This window comes from Ambystoma mexicanum, chromosome 1p (assembly GCF_040938575.1).
Source record: "Ambystoma mexicanum isolate Mex_15411 chromosome 1p, UKY_AmexF1_1, whole genome shotgun sequence".
In the NCBI taxonomy this organism is placed as follows: domain Eukaryota; kingdom Metazoa; phylum Chordata; class Amphibia; order Caudata; family Ambystomatidae; genus Ambystoma; species Ambystoma mexicanum.
This window is the reverse complement of record NC_090921.1, coordinates 1138452120-1138472877: the sequence shown is the minus strand read 5'-3', so window position 1 is coordinate 1138472877 and position 20758 is coordinate 1138452120. Positions and strand designations below refer to the sequence as shown.

At 48.1% G+C, this 20758-nt stretch overlaps 1 protein-coding gene across 2 annotated transcripts in view; it reads right to left on the bottom strand.

Moving 5' to 3' along the window:
- Window positions 1-20758, bottom strand: part of IGLON5 (IgLON family member 5) — a 1589367-nt gene that overhangs the window by 152980 nt on the left and 1415629 nt on the right. For both annotated transcript variants that reach the window (XM_069604793.1, XM_069604792.1), the window contains exon 4: window positions 8023-8142. In XM_069604793.1, coding sequence (XP_069460894.1) covers window positions 8023-8142 — 120 coding nt within the window. The remainder of the gene's footprint in view (window positions 1-8022; window positions 8143-20758) is intronic.

Sequence of the window (20758 nt, the reverse complement as noted above, 5' to 3'; positions counted from 1 at the left end):
CTCGGCCCTCTTTACTCCACCACAGGGTCCGATACCAACGACGAGCTGCAGGACACCCCTACCAGCACGCCTGCAAAGCGGGCCAGGACCAACGTCCCAAGAGCCTCCACCTCAGGTGCAAGGATCAAGACACGGCAGCAGCAGGAATCAAGTGGCAGCACACTGGAGGGGACTGCAACAGGCACCCCAGCAGCCAGCAAGTCCACAACCCCAGCACCACAGGTCCCCCCAAAGAACGTATCTGATGGCACTGCCTCTGGTGGTAGCAGCACCATAGGTGACACAGCTGTCATGCCAGCATGCTCCGACACGGAAAACAGTGCTGGCGACGTAGGTACCATCCATGACCTTTCCCAATCCCCCTGCATGTTCCATCCCCTACACCATGACGAAACCACGCAGGGGCACCCTGAAGACGACGACTGGCCAACCCCCACAAGTCCTGTGCCAAGGCAACATGTGTTGAGCAGCCCCCCTGTCACACCACCGCAAATGTCCATGGCCCAGCAGAGGCAACAGTCCCTCGACCTGCTGATCGAGCAACAGCAGGAAGTGTCCACGCTACTCAAGGACCATGCAAATGAATGCGGGGGTTCCAGGGCAGCCATGGAAACATCCACCGAGACACTCAGGGCACAAATAGAGAAAAGTAGTGAGAGCCTCAGGGGAGAAATGGAGAGAAGCACAGAGAGCCTGAGAGCACAAATGGAGAAAAGCACCGAGAGCCTGAGAGCACAAATGGAGAAAAGCACCGAGAGCCTGAGGGGGGAACTGCATGCGACGTCCAAAGACGTTTGTGCTGAACTTGCTGCTGTGCGCCGTGTGCTCTCGGAGCTCTCACAAACCCTCAGAGACATGCATGGACGCGAGCAGGCAGAGACATCATCCGTGGCAAGTTCCGTCCAGGGCAGCCCCCAACGCAGATCTGGCAGGAACCTGCGCTCCACGGGCAGGGGTGCCCCTGATACCCGTAGAGGGGGCTTGCAATAGCGTCTACCCACGGACAGCATGCATATTTGGACACTGGTGTTGGGGGGGGAGGTAGTAGGGTGGAGGGGGTGTGTTGTGCTTCACTGGGTGGCGGGTCCATAGGGTGTATAAATCAAATCACATTCACAATACAGTACTTCATTATCATCCAATGACATGTGTGGACATTGATATTTGCGTACGAGGCCTTCATAGGCGTACAGTCCACAATGTGCCTGTACTACACACACACAGTGCCACAGGTCCCCTTTCCATGTAATAGGCACCATGCGTGGTTGCTAGAAGCATGCATCTATGATGCTCTGTCGGATTGCACGTGCATCCTGTGCCTCATGGACTCCTTGAGGTGCCTCCACATCCCCACCCTCATCATCATCATCTTCAGGTGCATGCAGTACAGCGTCAGGGGGCATGGGCACATTCCTACGTATGCACATGTTGTGCAGCATGACACATGCCATGACCATCTTAGAAACCTTCTCATGGCTGTACATGAGTGCCCCGCCAGACCTGCTGAGGCTGCGGAAACGAGCCTTCAGTAGGCCGAATGCCTGTTCAATGACCACACGGGTACGTGAGTGGGCATGGTTGTAGTCCTCCTCATGCTGGTTCTGTGGGTTCCGGATTGGTGTAAGGAGCCATCTCTTCAGTGGATACCCGGCATCACCTGTATGAGACGATTAAAGGGTGTCAGTGGAATGATAGTGCTAAGTAGCCCCCCCCCCTTCCTGCAAGGTCATTGACGCATCAAATGGGCCACGATGTCATGCATGGAATGAGACTCACCGAGTAGCCAGGATCTGTGCCCTGCGTGTCGCTCCATGTAGCGTTGTATTCTTGTGTTCCTCAGGACCATAGAATCATGGGTAGATCCTGGAAATCTGGCACAACAATGCGTAAAGATCTTGTTGGAGTCACACACCATTTGCACATTGATTGAATGATATTGTTTCCGGTTGCGGTACTGGACCTCCATGGCATGTGGGACAACCAATTCAACATGGGTGCAGTCGATGGCACCAATGCAACCCGGGATGCCGCCAAGTGCATGGAATCCCACTTTTGCGTTGGTAATCTCCTGGTACGTGCGTGGTAGTGTGATGTGGTCGTCGGCGTGCTTCAGGAGGGCATCGTGCACTTGGAAGAGTGTCCGTGAGAACAGTGGCTGTGAAATGCCATGCAACTGTCCGACTGTGTGCTGGTAGGTGCCTGTGGCCAGGAAGTGGAGTACAGACACCACCTTCAGTAGGGGTGGGATGGCGGTTGGGCTATCTATCATGCTCACGAGGTCAGCATGTGTCATGTCCACAATGGCGATTATGGTGTCCCGGTCCAAACGGTAGAGGGTGTGGATCTGCTCAGCAGTGAGGTTGAACGGATCAGCTCGGAGGCGTGGGATTGCGGGCCGCCTGCGTGGTGGTAGTGGCAGTGCTTGTGGGCCTTGCTGACCCTGCCTTGCCCTCCTCCTCCTCCTTCTCCTCCGTCTCCCCTGTGCGCCCGGTTGTTGTACCTGTTGTTGTTCGTCGTCTTCTTGTAGTTGTAGTACTTGCAGTGCTATCTGGTCCCCCAGGCCCAACATCGCTAGTCCTGCCGGTAGCATTTTGGAGTGGGAGTGGTTGTGGGAGGGGTTTGGGTCTGCTATATATGTGCTGTCGGCCTGTATGGCCTCCACCTGTGCTGATTGAATGAATCTGTGGCAGATGCAATCCCTTCTGGCCGAGCACGTCCCGCACGTAAGGCTGCATTTGGCCGCATGGCATCTTGGGATTGGAATCATGTATCAAATCCCGATGGCAGTGTGATGTACTTTGACTGATTTTCATGCTATGCTCCCATTGTTACACATGCTATAATTGCAGCCGCTTACATACCTGTGAAGAGTCAGTGGTATGTAGGGCTCGATCGATGGCCGACCCTCATGCAGCACAGTAACGTACTTCACCGACGGGCGTGGCGTCCCATTTGTGATTGTAGCCAGTTAGCATTATGACACACAGCCGCACTACATTGATGTAATTGTGAATGCAAGCGTTCACAGAGGCCTTTTCGACGTAATGTTGCAAGTGAGGAATTCGAAGGCCAGCATTTTTGGTATCGAAGTAGCGGTGAGGAGACGCCCACAGGTCTGCCTGGAAATGTAACGTTCTATTGTTGAATGTCCTTGGGACAGGGCCCATAACGAGCAGGCAATGAATGTCATGAATTGAATGGGATGCGCAATAGCGTAGTGGACGATAAGGCAGGACGTTCCCAAATCCATCTTGCTTCACAACACTACAGATCCGGCCAGGAGCACAGTGGGTTTTTGCAGACTGCATTACGCACAGACGCGATGGAAGTTTCAAATATTATGTGAGTGAATATTCATGCGTTTTCATTGCGGGATGAGGGAATGATGAATGGATGCATGGACAGATGATTCCATTTAGGGTCTGCCATGTACATGGGTTTTTTGAATCAATCCCCTTCCCCTGCGCTATGTGATGCAAGGCTGCCATAGTGGGACTTACGTCTATCTGCCCTTGTCGGATCCTCCCTGTCTCGACGCGCCTTCATACACTTGTGTCTAGGCACGTTACTAATCCCATGTCATGGGTTCTGTCTTGACGGACGCATGCACAGTAACCGACGTTGCCAATGGTGTATTTACCTCGATTGATTTCGTTATGATTCGATACTGATTTAGGGGTGTGTATATTCCTTTGGAGTGGGCTAGCATGCATATGGGTGTGGATTTGGTGTGTTGAATGAAGATTGTAATGCATCATGAGTCCCGTAATGCAATCGGTTAATTTGTGTTTCATTTGGGTGACAGGTATCTCCTGCCCTATTGCAGATGCCATCTGTACGCCACTCCTCCAGATGGGTTTTACTCTCGACACCTGCAGCTTCGGGTGAATCAGTGGAGCACCATTACGATCTTATGGGACGATCGCCAATGGGCCACATGCCCTTACGCTGTACTGGTGGCTAGGTGCAACATTTCGGCCTTTCAGCTGGACTAGTGCCTGCTTCATGGGACGGACCTGCGGTTCTTGCCGCTTCCATGTTGCCTTTTGGAACGTTGATGTAGGCCCTGTGTGCCATGATGGTACAGGGCGTCACACAAGTGGAAGCTGGTCAATTATTGCAGATGCAGCCCTCGGTGATGATGGATGTTTTGGTGTTATTTAGCAAATTGCTGTGAGGCCTTTGTCATTTGGATGTGCATTTAAATTGTATTCCGATATTTGGCGTGTTGCGTTATTCTTTGCAGGTGATGTAGCGATTTTCGATTTGTGGCGGTATGTATTGCGAGATGATCTGCATTGTGTTCCGCCTTCTGAGTTGAGTTGTGTGGTACTGTACTGGCCGCGTTTGCCTACGTAGCACAGTATGGTCACGGATGGGGGCTGCCATTGTGACTGTTTACATGATGTGCTGTTCAGGGGCGGGGGATTGGCTTTTGGCCGACTGGTGCCTGTCAGCCAGGTCGATTGGTGGAATGATGGGATGTTCAGAATGTGGCTGGTCACAGGTGCCTGTGTTTGCGTGCGTTTGTTGGAGGGGGACTGGGGTCATGTCCATTGGAATAGCTTCTGTATTCATGCCATCTGTGCCCTGCAGCTCCCATCGGCCCCTCTTGGGATGAGCCTGGCTGCTCAGTCACTCTGCCAACTTGTGTGGTACATGCTTCTGCTGATGGTTGGTTTGTTTACTGGCAAGAGTACAGGGCTGGTGCAATCCCCCTCAGGATGCTGTTTTGGATGTTGCCTTGCGCTGGTGGCAAGCGATGGGGGACTACTGTTGTTTTGTGTCATGTGTTCTTGATTTTCATTTTGATGTATTGTACCTTCACATGCCTGTGCTGCATCAGTACGGCTATGGTGACATGCCGTACATGGATGCCCACTCACGGGGCGCTTTGAGCCCCTGCATGCATTTCTACGTTGGCATGCATGGGTGAATTGTAGATTTCACTGGTTGCATAGTGTGAGTACATTGCGCCTGCCAGGAGTTGTGCAATGTGGCCAGGGAGTGGAGTACAGGCACTCAGTGGGCCATTTACGGTTGGTTCACGATGCCGTATTTCTCGCCATGGCGGAATGGTACTTTCCGACGTGCTTGATGGCGTTCAGTACATGTCCGCTAGGGTCAGAATTCGCGTACCGTTGCGCCATGGCGGTGTTTCCGGTTTTGCAAGGCGCGCGTGCGCGTACTTGGTGCAGTTAGCGTTGCCGTTCACTGCGGTGTCGCTAATGGCATCGTACTTTACGGTGACGGGTCATGATCGCAACGAGCGGTGTTCGATGGCGGTATTGCATTTCCGCCATCATTTTTCCATTTCCGCCAGGGTCGTAATGAGGCCCAATGTATTTAGAGGGTGCCATGAAAGTCCTTTTTGACAAATATATATTCAAAAGAATGACCACCACCCAATCTCTCTACCCCACCTGTCCACTCTATCCCCACTCCCTACCACCACCCACCCTAGCCCCACTCTCCCCCCTCCCGCCCTCCCCTCTCAGGCCCCACTCTCTCTACCATCACCCACCCTACCTCCAATGTCTCTACCACCACCCACACTACCCCACTCTCTCTATCACCACTCACCCTACTCCCACTCTCCCCTCACACACAGTGCATCCCACTGTCTCTAGTCCCACCCACTCTAACCCCACTCTCTCTTCTCCACCCAACCCTCCAGCCCCACTCTCCCTACCACCACCCACACTACTCCCACTCTTCCTATCACCACCCACCCTACCCCCACTCTCCTTTCCCCCACACACAGTACATCCACTGTCTCTAGCCCAACCCACCCTACCCCCACTCTCTACCTCCACCCACCCTACCCTCGCCCTCTCTACCCCACCAACCCACCCCCTCTCCATATCCCCATCCACACACCCTACCCCCTGTTTCTCTACTCAACCTTACCACCTCTCATTACCCACACCAACCATCCTACCCCATCCTACCTCCTATAACCCCCTCCCTATCCCCTTTCATCCTCCTTCTCACACTCTCAAATTAGTTCTTACCCTCTCACTCATACTCAGTGGTCGAAGTGTACAAAAAGAAGTAGTGGAATTATGTTCCCTACTGGCCTGCACCGCTCCCCACAAAAACCATTGACGCACCCCCTCCTATGCACAATACAAACCCAAAAACACATGCACCCAGTGCTTTAAGCGGGCTGTGGTCTGCCGGGGCCAGGCCCCGGCAGTCTCCAGAAAGTGGGGCTGAGCCGGGGCCCAGCCGGGGCCCCCCATCCCACACAACATTGGCGGGATGCATTATCCCGCCGCGGTCTCAGCCGTGACGGGAGATGCGCCCGTCATTATGTCGGCCAAGCTGACAGAAGTGCCAGCCAGCCAGAGCGACGCTGAGGCTGGCGGCACTTCTGTCAGTTAGTGTAACTCCCTCTGATGACCCCTCATGTGGGTCATCAGAGGAAGTTACTGTCCCTTTGTTTTCCCTCCCCAGGTCACTGACCCCCGCGGGCTCCGTGATCTAATATGCAGATTAAATCACAGAGCCCGCGGGTTCGCAGAGGGTGAAAGGCGCCTCGGGCTCAGTGATCTATGTGCTCTGAGCCGATAGATCACAGAGCCTGAGGTGCCTTTCTCCGTTGGCAAAGCTTTATAAAAGATGCCTTGAACTGTGTACGTTTCAAGCCATCTTTAATAAAGGTAGAAATATTTCTATGTTTATAAAAGACGGCTTGAAACGTGCACAATTCAAGGCATCTTTTATAAAGCTTTGTCGACAGACAAAGTCACCTTGAGGTTTGTTTTGTCCGTCATCAACGCTTTATAAAAGATGCCTTGAATTGTTTACATGTCAAGCCATCTTTTACAAACATAGAAACATGTTACAAATATCTATGTTTATAAAAGGTGGCTTGAAAAGTACACAAACCATAGTAAGGTAAGCACACAAGTGTGCGTAACTTACTATGGTTTGTGCACTTTTCAAGCCACCTTTTATAAACATAGAAATATGTAACATTGCTATGTTTATAAAATATGGCTTGAAAAGTACACACACCATAGTAGTACGCATACAAACATATAAATGCTCACATACATTTATATATTTGTTTGCTCACCTTACTATGATTTGTGCACTTTTAGGCCACGCCCACAATGAAAGCCACGCCCCCAAACGAGCCCCCCCCCTCAATTTCTTACCCCACTTAAAGCACTGCATGCACCTTATGTTTAAGGGAACATCCAGTGCAGTCCACTGAAAGTGCAAGTTTCAACTTCTTCCTGCACCTTTATTTTAAAACGAACCCGTTCCGGAACGGTTTCTTTTTAAAATAAAAGTATAGGAACAGTAAAACCTAATTAAAAGAAGTAGAGGATCACCGCTCCCGACGCTCCCGCCCACTTCGACCACTGCTCATACTCTTTCCTCTTGCTCACCATCAATGGCACCCTCTATCAATGGATTCATGCCTTACTCTAGTCCTCTTGTCATTCTATTGCACACGTGCAACCCTTAACACATCCTCCTTTCAAACTTGGCACTCTCCTTGCACCATGGTGCCTATGAATTCAAAATGCAAAGAACAGTAAACGCCAAAACTATTGGCATTGCCAATGCTTGTTTTACTTTTGATGGCCCTTCCCGACTTAAACATTTATCCTTTTCCAAGAATTATTTTTCTCAATGGCGGGTTCCAACTGGATGCATACAAATTTTCGAAAATGTGACTGTACGGGAATAAAACACATGCAAAATACCTTACATGTTATCCTTCACGGCATCTACGGTTAAATTAACTTTAACTCTTACGTTGCTCTAGTTAAGAGTACAAAAATCTGCCTTTCCTATTTTTTGACGAAGTGCCCAGAAAGACTGGTGCCTGGTTCAGTGCCTGGTACAGCCAGTCATACGCCAGGGGAATGACTGCCGCGTGACTGACTATCCCAACATTGTTGGCCTTGTGGAATCAGCAAGATGGCGGTCCCATTTACCATTTACCCTGCCATCCTCGAATAAAGGCAGCCATGTTGGTATGAAAAGGCAGCAGACTCTTACCTCTCATCTGCTTCCAGGTCACCGTGGGTTCAGGCTTCCCAATGGCCAGGCATATGAGGTTGACGTTGCTTCCCTCGTTCACCGTGACATTGGACGAGATGTTCACAATCCTGGCAGGGACTGGAAGGAGAGGCGATCATTAGTTTACGTGTCTTCATATGAAGGCAACAGCAACGTGCGTCATTATGTATGTGCTCCTTTATGCATATGGGTAATGCTGAGCCAAAAGCTCTATTTTGTGATGCGCAATTGAACCTTTGCTTAAACCCACCCTACAGCTTCCTAAATAAAACAACAATATTATAATGATTCTACAAATACAACCAGTCACAGCAAACTGAGTGCGGCTTGTGCACCAGAGACGTTAGCTATGGTCTACAGTCGGGGGGAGGCAACCTGGCCTTTTTAGATGCATTTTTACTTTAGAAAGATTCGAGGAAAGTCACTCCCCCCAAAGAGGCCCTCACGAGCCACCAATTTGAGGCTTCAGCCCATTACTTAATTCCACTGGATGCAGGCATGAAGGGGGAAATGCTTTGATCGGGGCACCGGGAGACATGTCTTGGGAAAGTGGGTGAGCTGTTAATGAGAGGGGGTCCTGGCATTGATCAGGACACAATAGAACACACACGGGGGAAGGGGCAGCATTGATCAGGTGGACATTGCACTGATCAGGACACCATGGTACACACATTGTGGAAGGGTCCGCCGGTCAGGACACCATGATGCAGGCATAGGAGGGGGAAATCCATTGAGACACAATGGGGCATGCAATGGGGGAGGGGCCAGTAATCAGGACACCAGGCTGAAGGCACATGGGGGGGGGTTTGCATGGATCAGGGCACCATGGGACATGAATTGGGTGAGGGTCCACTGATCAGTACACCAGGATTCAGGCATAAGAGGGGAACATGCATTGGTCAAGACCCCATGAGGAAGGAATTGGAACGGGCATTGCACTGATCCTCTGGACCCCAATGGACTTGATCTAGAGGTAGCCATGATTGATCATTACACCATAAGGCAGTCATCAAAGGGGTATATCACTAATCGGGTGTCATGAGTCAGGCATGGAGGGAGCATATCATGGGCAGGCATTAGGGGGGCCATATCATTGACCAGGACGCCAGGAGGGGGGGGGGGGATTAGAGGGGCATTGCACTGATCAAGGCACCCCGAGACGTGCATTGCGGCAGAGGCCAATGATCAGGACAACGGGAAGTGGGCATTAGAGGAGGAATACCACTGACCAGGGCGCTTTACAAATCTCTTCACTAGAGACCATAGACCATGAGGCATGTATTAGAGGGGGCGTGTCATTAGCCAGCACACCATGAGGAAGACCCTCAAGGGAGCATTGCATTGATCCAGATGCAATGACCTGTATACTGGGGGCGGGTGAAGGAACAGATAATGCATTTGAGGAGCCACTGCATGTGTATGGACCCCAGGAGCAAGGCAATGGAGCAGCCACTGGATTGGTAAGGCCCATTGTTATGTATCAGAAGGGGGGGGTTCATTGGTTTGGACCGCATGGCACACACATTAGAAGTATCATTAGATTGGTATGTGCCCCGTGACGTTTGCATTAGAGGCATCATTGCAGAGAGAGATCGGTGATTATGTGCACTTGCTAGAAGCACCACTGCAGTGGTAAGAGGCCCTGGGCACTCATTGGATGGGGCACTGGAGCAGGAGGGAGGCACCCCCGACTAAGCATCAGGGGAGGCTGTGCATGACTGTTGCATGACTATACAAGGCATATATTAAACGGGGCAGTGCGGTGCTGTGAACCCACAGGCGTGCATTAGAGCTTGCATTGCAGTACTTTGGGGGTACTTCACTGGCAGGGACCACCGCGCATGTCTTAAAGAGAGCATTACAGTGGTAGGAACCGAAAGGGATGCATTACCTAAGCCCTATGGTGCATGCTTTACAGGGGACATTGCAGGGGTAGGAGCCCAGAGGCATGCATTGGAGGGGGGGGGCAGTGCATTGTTAGGATCCTTTGTAATCATTTCTAGTTTGTATGTTAGGCTTTATTTCAGATTGATGCCACTTCTAGGTGCTTTAATGATAGGTGTTATTATTCCCAGAACATACGGGCACTCAGTGTGTCCCAACCCATTGCTTATAGTGTGAAATTCAGCAATAAAATGCCATTATGAATAGATGTCTCTCGTTGAAGTTCTCAACCAATGTTTGCCCTTTCCTTACAAATGCGGCCGTCGCTTTGACCCAATCGCTTGCTTTGTGCTTAAGCGGCGCACAATGTTTGGACAAATAGCCAATAGGACACCTTTGTAAAGAGCGTTGCATGTGTGTACCCTAGTGGAAAAATCATTCCTTCCATTATGAAGATGTGGCACTGGCCTGCGACTGAACTCCACATGGGCTTATGTATGACTGTTCTCTTCCAGAGGGTACCTGATATGCATTTTGGGCAACCCCCTACTGCCCCTCCCAGACACAAACTCAGCTAAGTAAACACATAGGGCCTCATCACGAGTTTGGCGGTAACCCTTAAATGCGGCGGTAGTGATATTAATGCCGCATTTAATGGTCCATTAGATCATGACTCTGGCGGATTTCAACCCCAGCTCTGAGCTGGGGGAAAATCTGCAGAAAATTAGCTGATTTTCGGTGTGTTTACCGCCAGCGGGAAATCCGCCGGCAGTAATAGGCCAAATTTTCCCCATTGGGCCCAATGGGGAATGAGGAATTCCCGAATGGGCCCAATGGGGAATGGGCAATAACCATTTCGCCAAACCCGTGATCTGGCGCTAATAGCGCCAGGGGGTTTGGCGGTAGGGCTATTAGAGCCGGCGATATTACTGCCCAACTCGTGATGAGGACCATACTCTGAGGTTCAATGTTGTGAACTTCAGCTTCCATTTCTTGGACACTCCAGAAGATCCCTTGAAGCGCACCATGTTGCAGAATATGGAGGACGACTGCACTTGCCTCGATGGTGGCTTTGCTCTGAAGTCAGCAGGTGCTCACATATAACGTACTTAATACCAACAAGTGCTTTCTAAGTGCAGGGTTGGGATTGGAACCTGTGTTGTGCTGCGTTGTCTTGATTCCAAGAGAAACACGTTGCCCCTGAGCTATCCTTCCTCCCCAAAACATAGACCGGCGAACGTAATACGATCCTTGTATGGGAATGATAGGCGTGGACATGGATGGACCTGTGAATGTAATAAGGTCCTTGTATGGAAATGATACGTGTGATATGGACTGGTGTACACAATAAGATCCTTGTACGGGAATGATGGGCATGGACCTAATTATAATTGTTCTTTTATAACACACTTAATACCAGCGAGTGGTTTCTAAGTGCGGGATCGGGATACAAACCTGTGTTGCGCTGCGTTGTCCTGCTTCCAGAGCTATCCTTCCACCCCAATACATAGACCAGTGAATGTAATGAGGTCCTTGCATGGGAATGATACGTGTGATATGGACTGGTGTACATAATAAGGTTCTTGTGTGGGAATGATAGGTGTGGACATGGACTGGTGTACATAATAAGGTCCTTATTGGTGGACCACAAGTTTTGCCATGGCCTTACCAAGCTGACTGCCAGTGCACCAGAAGACTCATTGGCATGCACTGCTAATTGGCCTGTCACGTTGTTATGAAAAGGCAGCCCGGTAGTGCTGCAAAGTCAGAGACACCATCTGGGCGGTAGAGAGAAGATTCTGTTCCAAGCAGGTTCAGACCCCCTGCCATGCACGGCCCCCTGCAGTCCCCGAGCAGCACCCTCTGCCCCGTCCCCTGTCTGGCACATCGACTTCTGCCACTCTGGCAGCTGGCACCGTCTTCCCTGTTGGCTCTGAAGGGTGAGCTGGCAAGGGAGCTGACGCGGCTGCATTTTTCGCTCCCTGGTTTAATACCAAAGCCTCTGTAACTCAGCAGTAATGACTGCCAGATGGTTACTCTTTTTGGGAGAGTTTTGCGCAAGACTTTCTTTTTTCCCCGAAAGATATGTCTTTGGTTTCCAGGGGCAGCAGCATGGCTCTGTGTAGGCCCTGCGGGTCACAGTTTGAATTCTGGGACGACCAGCTCAGATGTTGATCATTTCACAGTTTCTAAAATAAGTATGACAACTTCTGTAATGGCTTCACCGTTACACGAAGCCGCAAAGGTAATTCCACTTTGTGGTGTCCAGGAAGTAATCATAGTTCAGAAAATGCCATGGCATGATCCGTTACTCAGCTTAAATATTGTGCCAGTCGCCCTCGTAGTGCTCTGCAAAGGCTTGCCCTACACGTGGAGTACTAAGCTCCCATCAGGGGTAAAAGGACCACAGTCTGAGGGGCAATAGAAAAGCAAAGAGTATTGTTAAATCAGGAGTAGGTTTGAACAAACGAGCACAACATTTGGAAAGACAGGAAGGAGTTAAGGACGAGGCATAATTTTGATGTGTTGAAAATCTTTAATGTTTCGCCAAATCAACACTGCAGTGCTCCCAAATCACAGAGGTGTGTTTGGTAGTAGATGTCTGATGACACCACCAGGGGTATCCAGACCGTAGTCTACGGAGGAAAGCAAAGGGTAGCGGTGTTGTGGTCGGGGAAGGGGGGGATAGATAAAACAAACAGGGAGGTTCAAACAGAACAGATATGAGGCAGATTAAAGGATGAAGACTATTGCATGCAATTGTGTGGGTGCAGACCAAACCAGTCAAAGTAGGCCATAGATCAGGATGGCAGGAATTACAAGGGCCACTACTAATGTGTCTGAAGTAGAGGGGGGTATTTACATGAGGGCCGTTCCACAGAGAGAAATAGATATTATAAGCAGCATGCCTGAGTATGTGATGGACTCAAGAAGGCCTCAAGTGCACTCTTGAAGTCAACATTTGCTGGACCTAAGCTTAACTTTGCCCACAGAAAAACCCTCCAGAGTAGTATTTCTGGGGCTACCAAAAGTGGCTAAGAAAGTCAAGAATAGACTGTGTGAAAGAGGAATGTGGATGGAGACAAACAGGCAAGGAGAGAGGGGTGGCCCAGATGTCTGTCCTCCTGTATGCAGTGAAGGTTAATTCTGCCATTTTGTATGAAAGGTTGTAGGAATGTGAGTATGTCTTTGGTTCAGTGGTGTCAAAAATCATACCCTACAAAAGCAGTGAATCCCGGGTCAAACAATATCTATACAAAAATAGATTCAATTCGCTGCTTCTCGTGCTTTGAAACATGTGTTGGTATGTGGACGATGTGAATGCTTAACATGATCATAATGTAGGATATATGGATACGGGTTCATTCCACATATCAACCACACCTGGTTTTGACATAAATCTGCACATGGCTTTTGCACACAACGTTTAGATTTTTAAAACCTGCTGGATTGTGATACATGAACTTCAAATAGATGAAGGAATTAAAGCTTGCATTAGGTGTGTGATGTTGTCAGGTCTAACCGAAAAAACAGTTGCGTTGTATGAATTTTTTATGCAATCATGTGTTAATAATTGTAATCACTGAAATTGAATATATGTTTGCAGAATTTGGATCACTGGTGGTAAGGCGTGCACAATGCCTGTGCACATTGAAACAATGCAGAAGGGCATAAGAGAGCAAGCATCCTTCTACGTACTGCCTAGGCTACACATCTCTCTAGGCCAGTGCACAACCAGAGGCCAGGACGCCAGCAGTCCGGAATCAAAGAACTGCAAAAGGGAAAATAAAACAGGGAACAGGCCTTTTCCTTTCAGGCATCCTGCCGCTGCAGCAGTTTCCTAAACTAGAACATACTGTCACCCTGCATTCTACCTTTCAGGAATTACCCGAAGAACCTACTCTTCAAAGAACAGTTCCACCAATGATCACTGCACTGAAGACCACTCCTCAGTTTTCAGGGCTCTCCTTTGCTACCCCTTTCTGCACTTTATACAGACTTGCAAAATTAGCCCCAAGGACTCTTCGACTTTACATTTTCCAGCTACCCACAGTTCCTGGCACACACTCAAAATCGCCCCCACATTGGAGAGGCCATGTTTAAACTCCTTACCTTGATTGCTTGCCGTGGCTTGCCAAATGCATCAAAGGACCTCACTTTAGCCACCTCAAAGCTACTTTGTGGGGAGACCGCCTCTCCAGCGACAAGCTGATTTGAGTGCTTCTCTGGGTCTCTTTATCGAGTCCCCCGGGTCACTAAAATTGGTGCTAAAATGCAGGTGTGCAAGCGGAGGGCAGCTTTAGCACCTATTTTAGCGATTGGGGGGAGAGGGTTTGCGTATTTTTGCAGGCGGAGTTGAGGCATGAAATGGAATTTCAGGGTTTGTCAATCCCAATCACTACCCCAGCAAAAGTCACATGGTTTAAAATCATCTTGACATTTCCCTGTTGGCTTTAAACCATAGTATTCCTATAGAATGTGCTTTTTTTTCAAACGGGCTAACAGCTGGCGGATTCCATAGGAATCCATAGAAAATGCATCCCACGACCTTTGCACAATATAGAGGAAAACAACAGTAAACGTGTTCTGACCGGGTCTTACCCATGTTGTCCTGCTGTTGTGCAAGTGTTCTACATGACATAGAGGGGACCCTATTGCATGGAAGTTGTTAAGTGACCTCAATTCAGCACTCCAACTAAGTCAATGCCGAGTCTGGGATGCCCAAGCGAAGCCCTTAATTATATATTTTTATCACAAGTTCATAGATCTGGATGATAAACCCTTGTATAACGCCCCTCTCTTTGAATCCCCCTGACCTCACTGAGCCAAGAAGTAGGTTTCTTTGCAAATTAAAAGATGTATTTGAAAAATTAAACAAGATATATATCACACTTTTATAAATAAATTAATATTTGATAGCACACTTATGAATATGACAGTGATCAACAATGGATAATATTACACTAGCACACTTTTTAATTACTTAGGAGTTAGTATAGAGAGGATAAGGTAGCTGAGAATACTCTTATGGTTTCAAGGAAAAGCAATGATGGAAAGAATGCAGCATAGAAATAAACTGAGATGGTTTCCACAAGAGATAATATGATCACTTTTTCTTTTGACAATTCACCCCCCCCATGCAATATAAGGAGATGGAAGAGAGCACACAATTTTCAGGAATACAATCAAATGCAATACCAATTCAATTCCCCCCTAGCAAGCTTAGAGCAACCGGTATGCTTTTAAAACATGCAGAAATACTTTTAATGTGATTTACAATGAAGTGAAAATATGCTAAAAATGATTTTAATTCCCTTTAGGAGATTCAGCGTAGGTGACAGCTACTTTGAATTAGTCCAGGTCAACACTAGCAATGATGGATTTTCAGCAATGCAAGCAAGAGACAGCTATTTTTTAACATGTGGTGAGATTGAGCTAGTTTTCAATTCGTTGCACTTTTTCCGAGTGCGTAAAGCATGTAAATCTCGTTCCTAGCACGTGTGGGTCAAAAGATACGGACAATTTAGTGGAGGTAGATTCTCAAAATTAAAGTAAAGCTCAGAATGACAAATGACACTTTCACAGGTTCGAAATCACAGAACGGACACACGATTTCTATGCAGTTCTAAATAGGTGGAAATGGTTTGAATTAGATTATTTTAAACTAGGAGATTAGTTTTGCACAGCTCTGGCTGGATACTCACTCCTAATTCTGGAAGGAATGGGCCTTGTCACAGATCTGGTCAACAGGTTTAGCTGCGGTTCTCTCTACTCTGCTGGTCTGGATCTCTGGTTGTGGCAAAAGTTCTGGCACTTCACAGCGGTCTGGTCTGGGTCTGGTCTTCTATCGGCACTGCACGGCGGTCTGGATACAGCTCTGCTTTCTGGGTTCTGGCATAGGGTTCTGGTCTGGGTCTCTGGTTCCGGAAAAAGTTCTAGCCAGAAGCGAACAGCACAGCCCGGCTGTTGAATATTTTGGTTAGGTGGCTGGATTCTGAGGCCTGCTGAGAAGGATTCGGCTTTTGGTTCAGGCCTCTCTGCTTCAAGTTCTAGGGTCTATCTGGAGTCTATGGTCCTTCTGGATATTGTCTGATCTGGCAAAGTGCTTCGCAAGAAAGTGGAAAGTGAGTCTCTACCTGGGTTTCAGTGGGTCTTTTTATGTCTTGTGAAAGTGGGTGGGAAGGCTGACTTTCTATGCCCAACCCTCTGAGGATCCTGATAGGCTATAGGATTCTCTGTCGCCTGACTGGGGAACTGAATTGTGAGTCATCCGGCATCCTTTTTATGGCATACAGAAAGAACACTCCCCTTGTCACTTTGCACACAAATCTATTTTTGACTTAAATGCATATTTATCTATGTACAATTTTTCTGATATTATATGTCCAGTTAACATATTTTATGTAGCACCAAACCATCCGATCCCTGTCTTTGTAAGATGTTGTGTTCACTTCTGACAAAATTCTGCCCTTTTCATCCAGAACACAACCTCTAAACTTTTCCAGAATTTACACAAATATGCGCAAGGAATATGGGCATCAGATAATGAAGTGTCAGATTTTTAACATACATACATTTGGAGTAATACCCTATTTTCTGCTACTACCCCCCAGAACATACCACAGAGTCCTAACACCTCTTAAAATGTGCACAGAAAAATCACAGGAATCATGATATTATTGATATAATTTTGACAATTATGTACTATGAATTATCCATTTTTCTAAAGTTATTCTCTGGCCCAGATGGGTGTGGTTTAAGTCCCAAAGCACATGGAGAATTCCTTGTTCGTCCCCGCCTCCAAGCTCAGCTGGCTCACAGAGGCAGTGCCCCTCCCATTTCCTTCTGAGAGGAAGCCATTTACGACCCCCTGATTTAACATTTGCCTGAGCCAAGGAAAGTTCATTGTTCTGTTTCCTGCAGTCCCAGGTACTCCTCCCCTGATTCAATCAGAGAGGTGTGATCTCCTTTTGGTGGGGGCAGCAGAATGCAGCCAGGCCTGTGAATGCAGTTGCTGGGCAAGTTTCAACTGCTGTCAGGGGTAGTTGCCGGGCAAAATTCAATCTCTTTAAGCCAGGCTTCAGCCAAATGTCACTTTTGTTCCAGTTTTTCTTCATTCAAATCAAACTACAATTTTGACACATGCAGCTAGAACGCTGATTCTAAGTTCAAAATTGTTATGAAGTGACTCCCAGCCTTCTTATGGTTGACTTGCCAGGTTTATTAACAGCTTCACAAGTATCTTTACAGGCAGTCATTTAAGTTACATAAAGGACATTAACACTGGCAGCCCATTACCCAGGCAGGGGGTTCACCAACTCCAGGGTTGGAAACTTCACTCACACATTCCAACACTCAGACATCAACACTCCACATGACATCACAACATTCCTGCTCACCCGGGCAAGACATATACAATACATCTCCCCCCCCTTTACATTAATACACTACACACACTAAGCACTACACACAACACAAACTATGACATTTAAACAGTTGCAACCTATGTGACACTCAAATGTAGGTCACTCATTTATTTTAAACATTTAGGGCCTCATTACACGGAAGGCGGTAATGGTTAACGGCCACCGTTAATGGTAACGGTGACCGTTAACCATTACCGCCTTACTACGAGGTCCCTTAGCGGGTTGGTGCTTTAACGCCTGCTTTTTGCAGGCGTTAAAAACCAACCCGCTAAGGGACCTCGGAGCTAATTACGGCACCGCAAAATTGCGGTGCCGTAATTAGCGCCTTCCCCATTCCCATAGAGCCCTATGGGGCAGAAATGGGAATGGGGAAGGGCAATGGCGGAAGGGGGATTTACCGCCCCTCCAACCTTGGAATGGGGCGGTAAATCCCCTTTCCGCCAAGGCGGTGCCGGTATTTTACCGGCATGAGCCATGGCGCTGATAGCGCCATGGCTCACCGCCTTCCGTGTAATGAGGCCCTTAGATTTTAGGGGCTTTAAGTCCAATTTCACTTAAACTGCTGACATCCACAGCTCAGCCAGTTTTGTTATGAACATTATTTTTAGGCTCTTCATCTTTCCAGATTTGGTATGCACACAAGACTTCATTCTATCAGACGTCTGCTTGTGTTCAGTAAGATTTTTGAATATCTTGCAATGTTTGAAATAGGCATTTTGAGCTTGCATTCAGAGAAACAAAGGTGATTTAAAAGTGCTTTTTGAGCTAACAGGCACTGTTGTTTTTCCTTTGGCACCACGTTTCACTCATGGCGCTTCTGGCCCATCACGCTCGCACTGGTGGGTGGCAGGTCAGGTGACCATTTTGGTGTGCGCAACAACTGTGCGGTTTTCCTGGCTTCTGGTGCAATTGTGGGCTTTTCGGCCATCTGGATTTTCTAAGCCCACAGCACCAAATGTTGCAGCATAATAACTTGAACGTGGGTCGATACACCGAACAAAGTGCAAACCTTGCCAGTCCCTTTTGTGCAATTGTCAATTTAAAAAATAATAAAAAAAAAACAAGGCCCAAGGTCAATTTCCTTCAAATCCTAAATTGCACAGAGTGAACCTATTACATTTGTGCAAACAGGTCCCTCTGTGAAATGTTAGCTGTTTACACAAAAAAGTGCAAACGATAGCTGAAGAAGACAGGCAAAATTGCCTTTACGCCTTCATTTTGAAATTTGCACTGCCAATTGCGTAACTGCAACTGCATTAATGCATGGCATGCAGAATTCACAGCATGAAAGTATCATTCTGGTGTAAATGCTTGCACATGTGTATGGAGGTAGATATGGGGTGGCGCAAAAGGTAATTCTGTTCTGTGCCCCCTGTCCACAACAGCGCCTTGGTGTAAAGCGCTCTATAAATAAATCAATCAATCAATCAATCAATCGATCAATGCAAAAGAATGAAAATGCAGAGTAGACTAAAAATCATGTGCACCATGTGCACGTATGCATTTTATGCATGATTCTTCCTCTACTCCACATTAAACATGACCTCCGTCCTATTTATCTCTGCAGATGCAGGGCCTGCAGAGGCCTGACTTGGCAGCATGCTTTCACCCCTCCCTCTGCAGCGGGGTAAGCTCAAAAACTTGAGCCGAGCAAGGGGACTGCTTTTGGTAACTCTGCTGTCCATAGCTTACCTCCTTCCTTTCAAACAGACCATCCCAAGCTCAATGGGTCCTTGTTTCTCATCCATTTCACTTGCTACCTGTGGCGTCCCTCAGGGCTCCATCCTATTGCTTTCATGTTTCTTCAACATCTGTCTGGCCCCTCTGGCCCACCTGATCTCTACCTTGCCCCCTTATTTCCAGAGTTATACAGACGACACAGAGCACTCTTTCAAGCTGCCACCGTCAACCCCCTCTTCCTCCTCCTTCATACCTGACTGCCTGACTGCTATTCTGAGATGGTTCTCTGCCAGTGATCTCTGCCTTTAGGACACTAAGATGGAGATCCTTCTCATGGGGAGGCCTTCTCTTTGTTTCCACTCCACTCTCTGGCCTGACTCCTTGGGTCCCCTACCCTCACCCACCTTTGAGGCAAAACATCCTTTGGATTATCTTTGACTTCTCTCTCTTTCTCTCCACACATCACAGACCTTGCCAAGAAGTCCAACTTTCAGCTTCACTTCCTCAGGGGCATTCTATCTTTCCCCACCGTCCCCCAGAAGCTCAGCGTCTCAATGCCCTGGTTCTCACTAAACTGGACCACTGAAACGGCCTCTTCCTCAATTTGCCTCTTTCCTCCGTTTGCCCCGTTCAACTAATCCATAATAGGACTGCAAGACTTATTCTTGGCCTGAAGCCCAGGGACTGCGACAAATCAACTTCCGGGGGACAGTGGTCCAGTCATGAATATCGGTTTCTGAACCATGAATAAGGCCCACATCGTTAGTACACCAGAAGGGATCCAAACAGATCGGAAACACAAGTCAATTATAAATCCCCTTGTCCAATTTTGGTAATGTGGATGGAATGGCAGGCTTATCTCCATAAGGTTGTGGATTGCTGGTTCGTTGCAACACAGCTAAAATACAATTATTATCCAATGATAAAAGGGACTGTCCAGTCAAGGTTGTATACACATATCTACTTTATTATTATTATTATTACAACAGACAGTTCAAACACACTGTTGGGGACAAACTCCCAGGTAGATTTGAGGGCTACTAGGAGTTTGCAGACTCGTGGAAGGCCCAACACCCTCCCCCAAAAGGAATGTAGATCCAGCCAGACAGCAAGTTCAAACTGCGGTTTATTACAGCCAAAACCAACAGAGATCAGTGCAAGGATCAAAAGTCCCAAGACATCTCAACGATTCCTGGCTCACAGGCCAGTTTTGTTTCTACATCACATCACAATGATGTCACAACCTGGGCTCCTCTCCAGAAAACCTATCGCCATCAGGGATTGGGTGTTGAGTGATAGTCCCCTATAGCAAACCCTATACATGTTAGTCTACTGGCTCTTGTATGTCAGGTGGCTGGCCTGGTCCTTCCCCATATTACTACTTCTAAACAATGTTGCAGTGTGAGAGTCTTACCATTGGTTCTTGCCCGTGGCGACCCAACCCACAGATACTGAACTGTGGTTGGCTAGAGCTGACGTCCCCAGTCCTGGGACCCAAAATGATTTCCAGCTCTCGATGTACCTTCTCTAGGTAATAAGAACGACTATGTTTCTGCATTGTAACTTGTGTGTATCACCATAGTCTATGAGAGTGCCCGTTCACATCGTGCAACACTTGTCTCACGTTGTAACGACTTTGTTGCAAGCTTCTGTCTGTCGGCGTGAGATTGACTCTCCAGTGCTGAAATCTAGAAAATGACCTTTGCGCCCTGGAGAGTCACCAC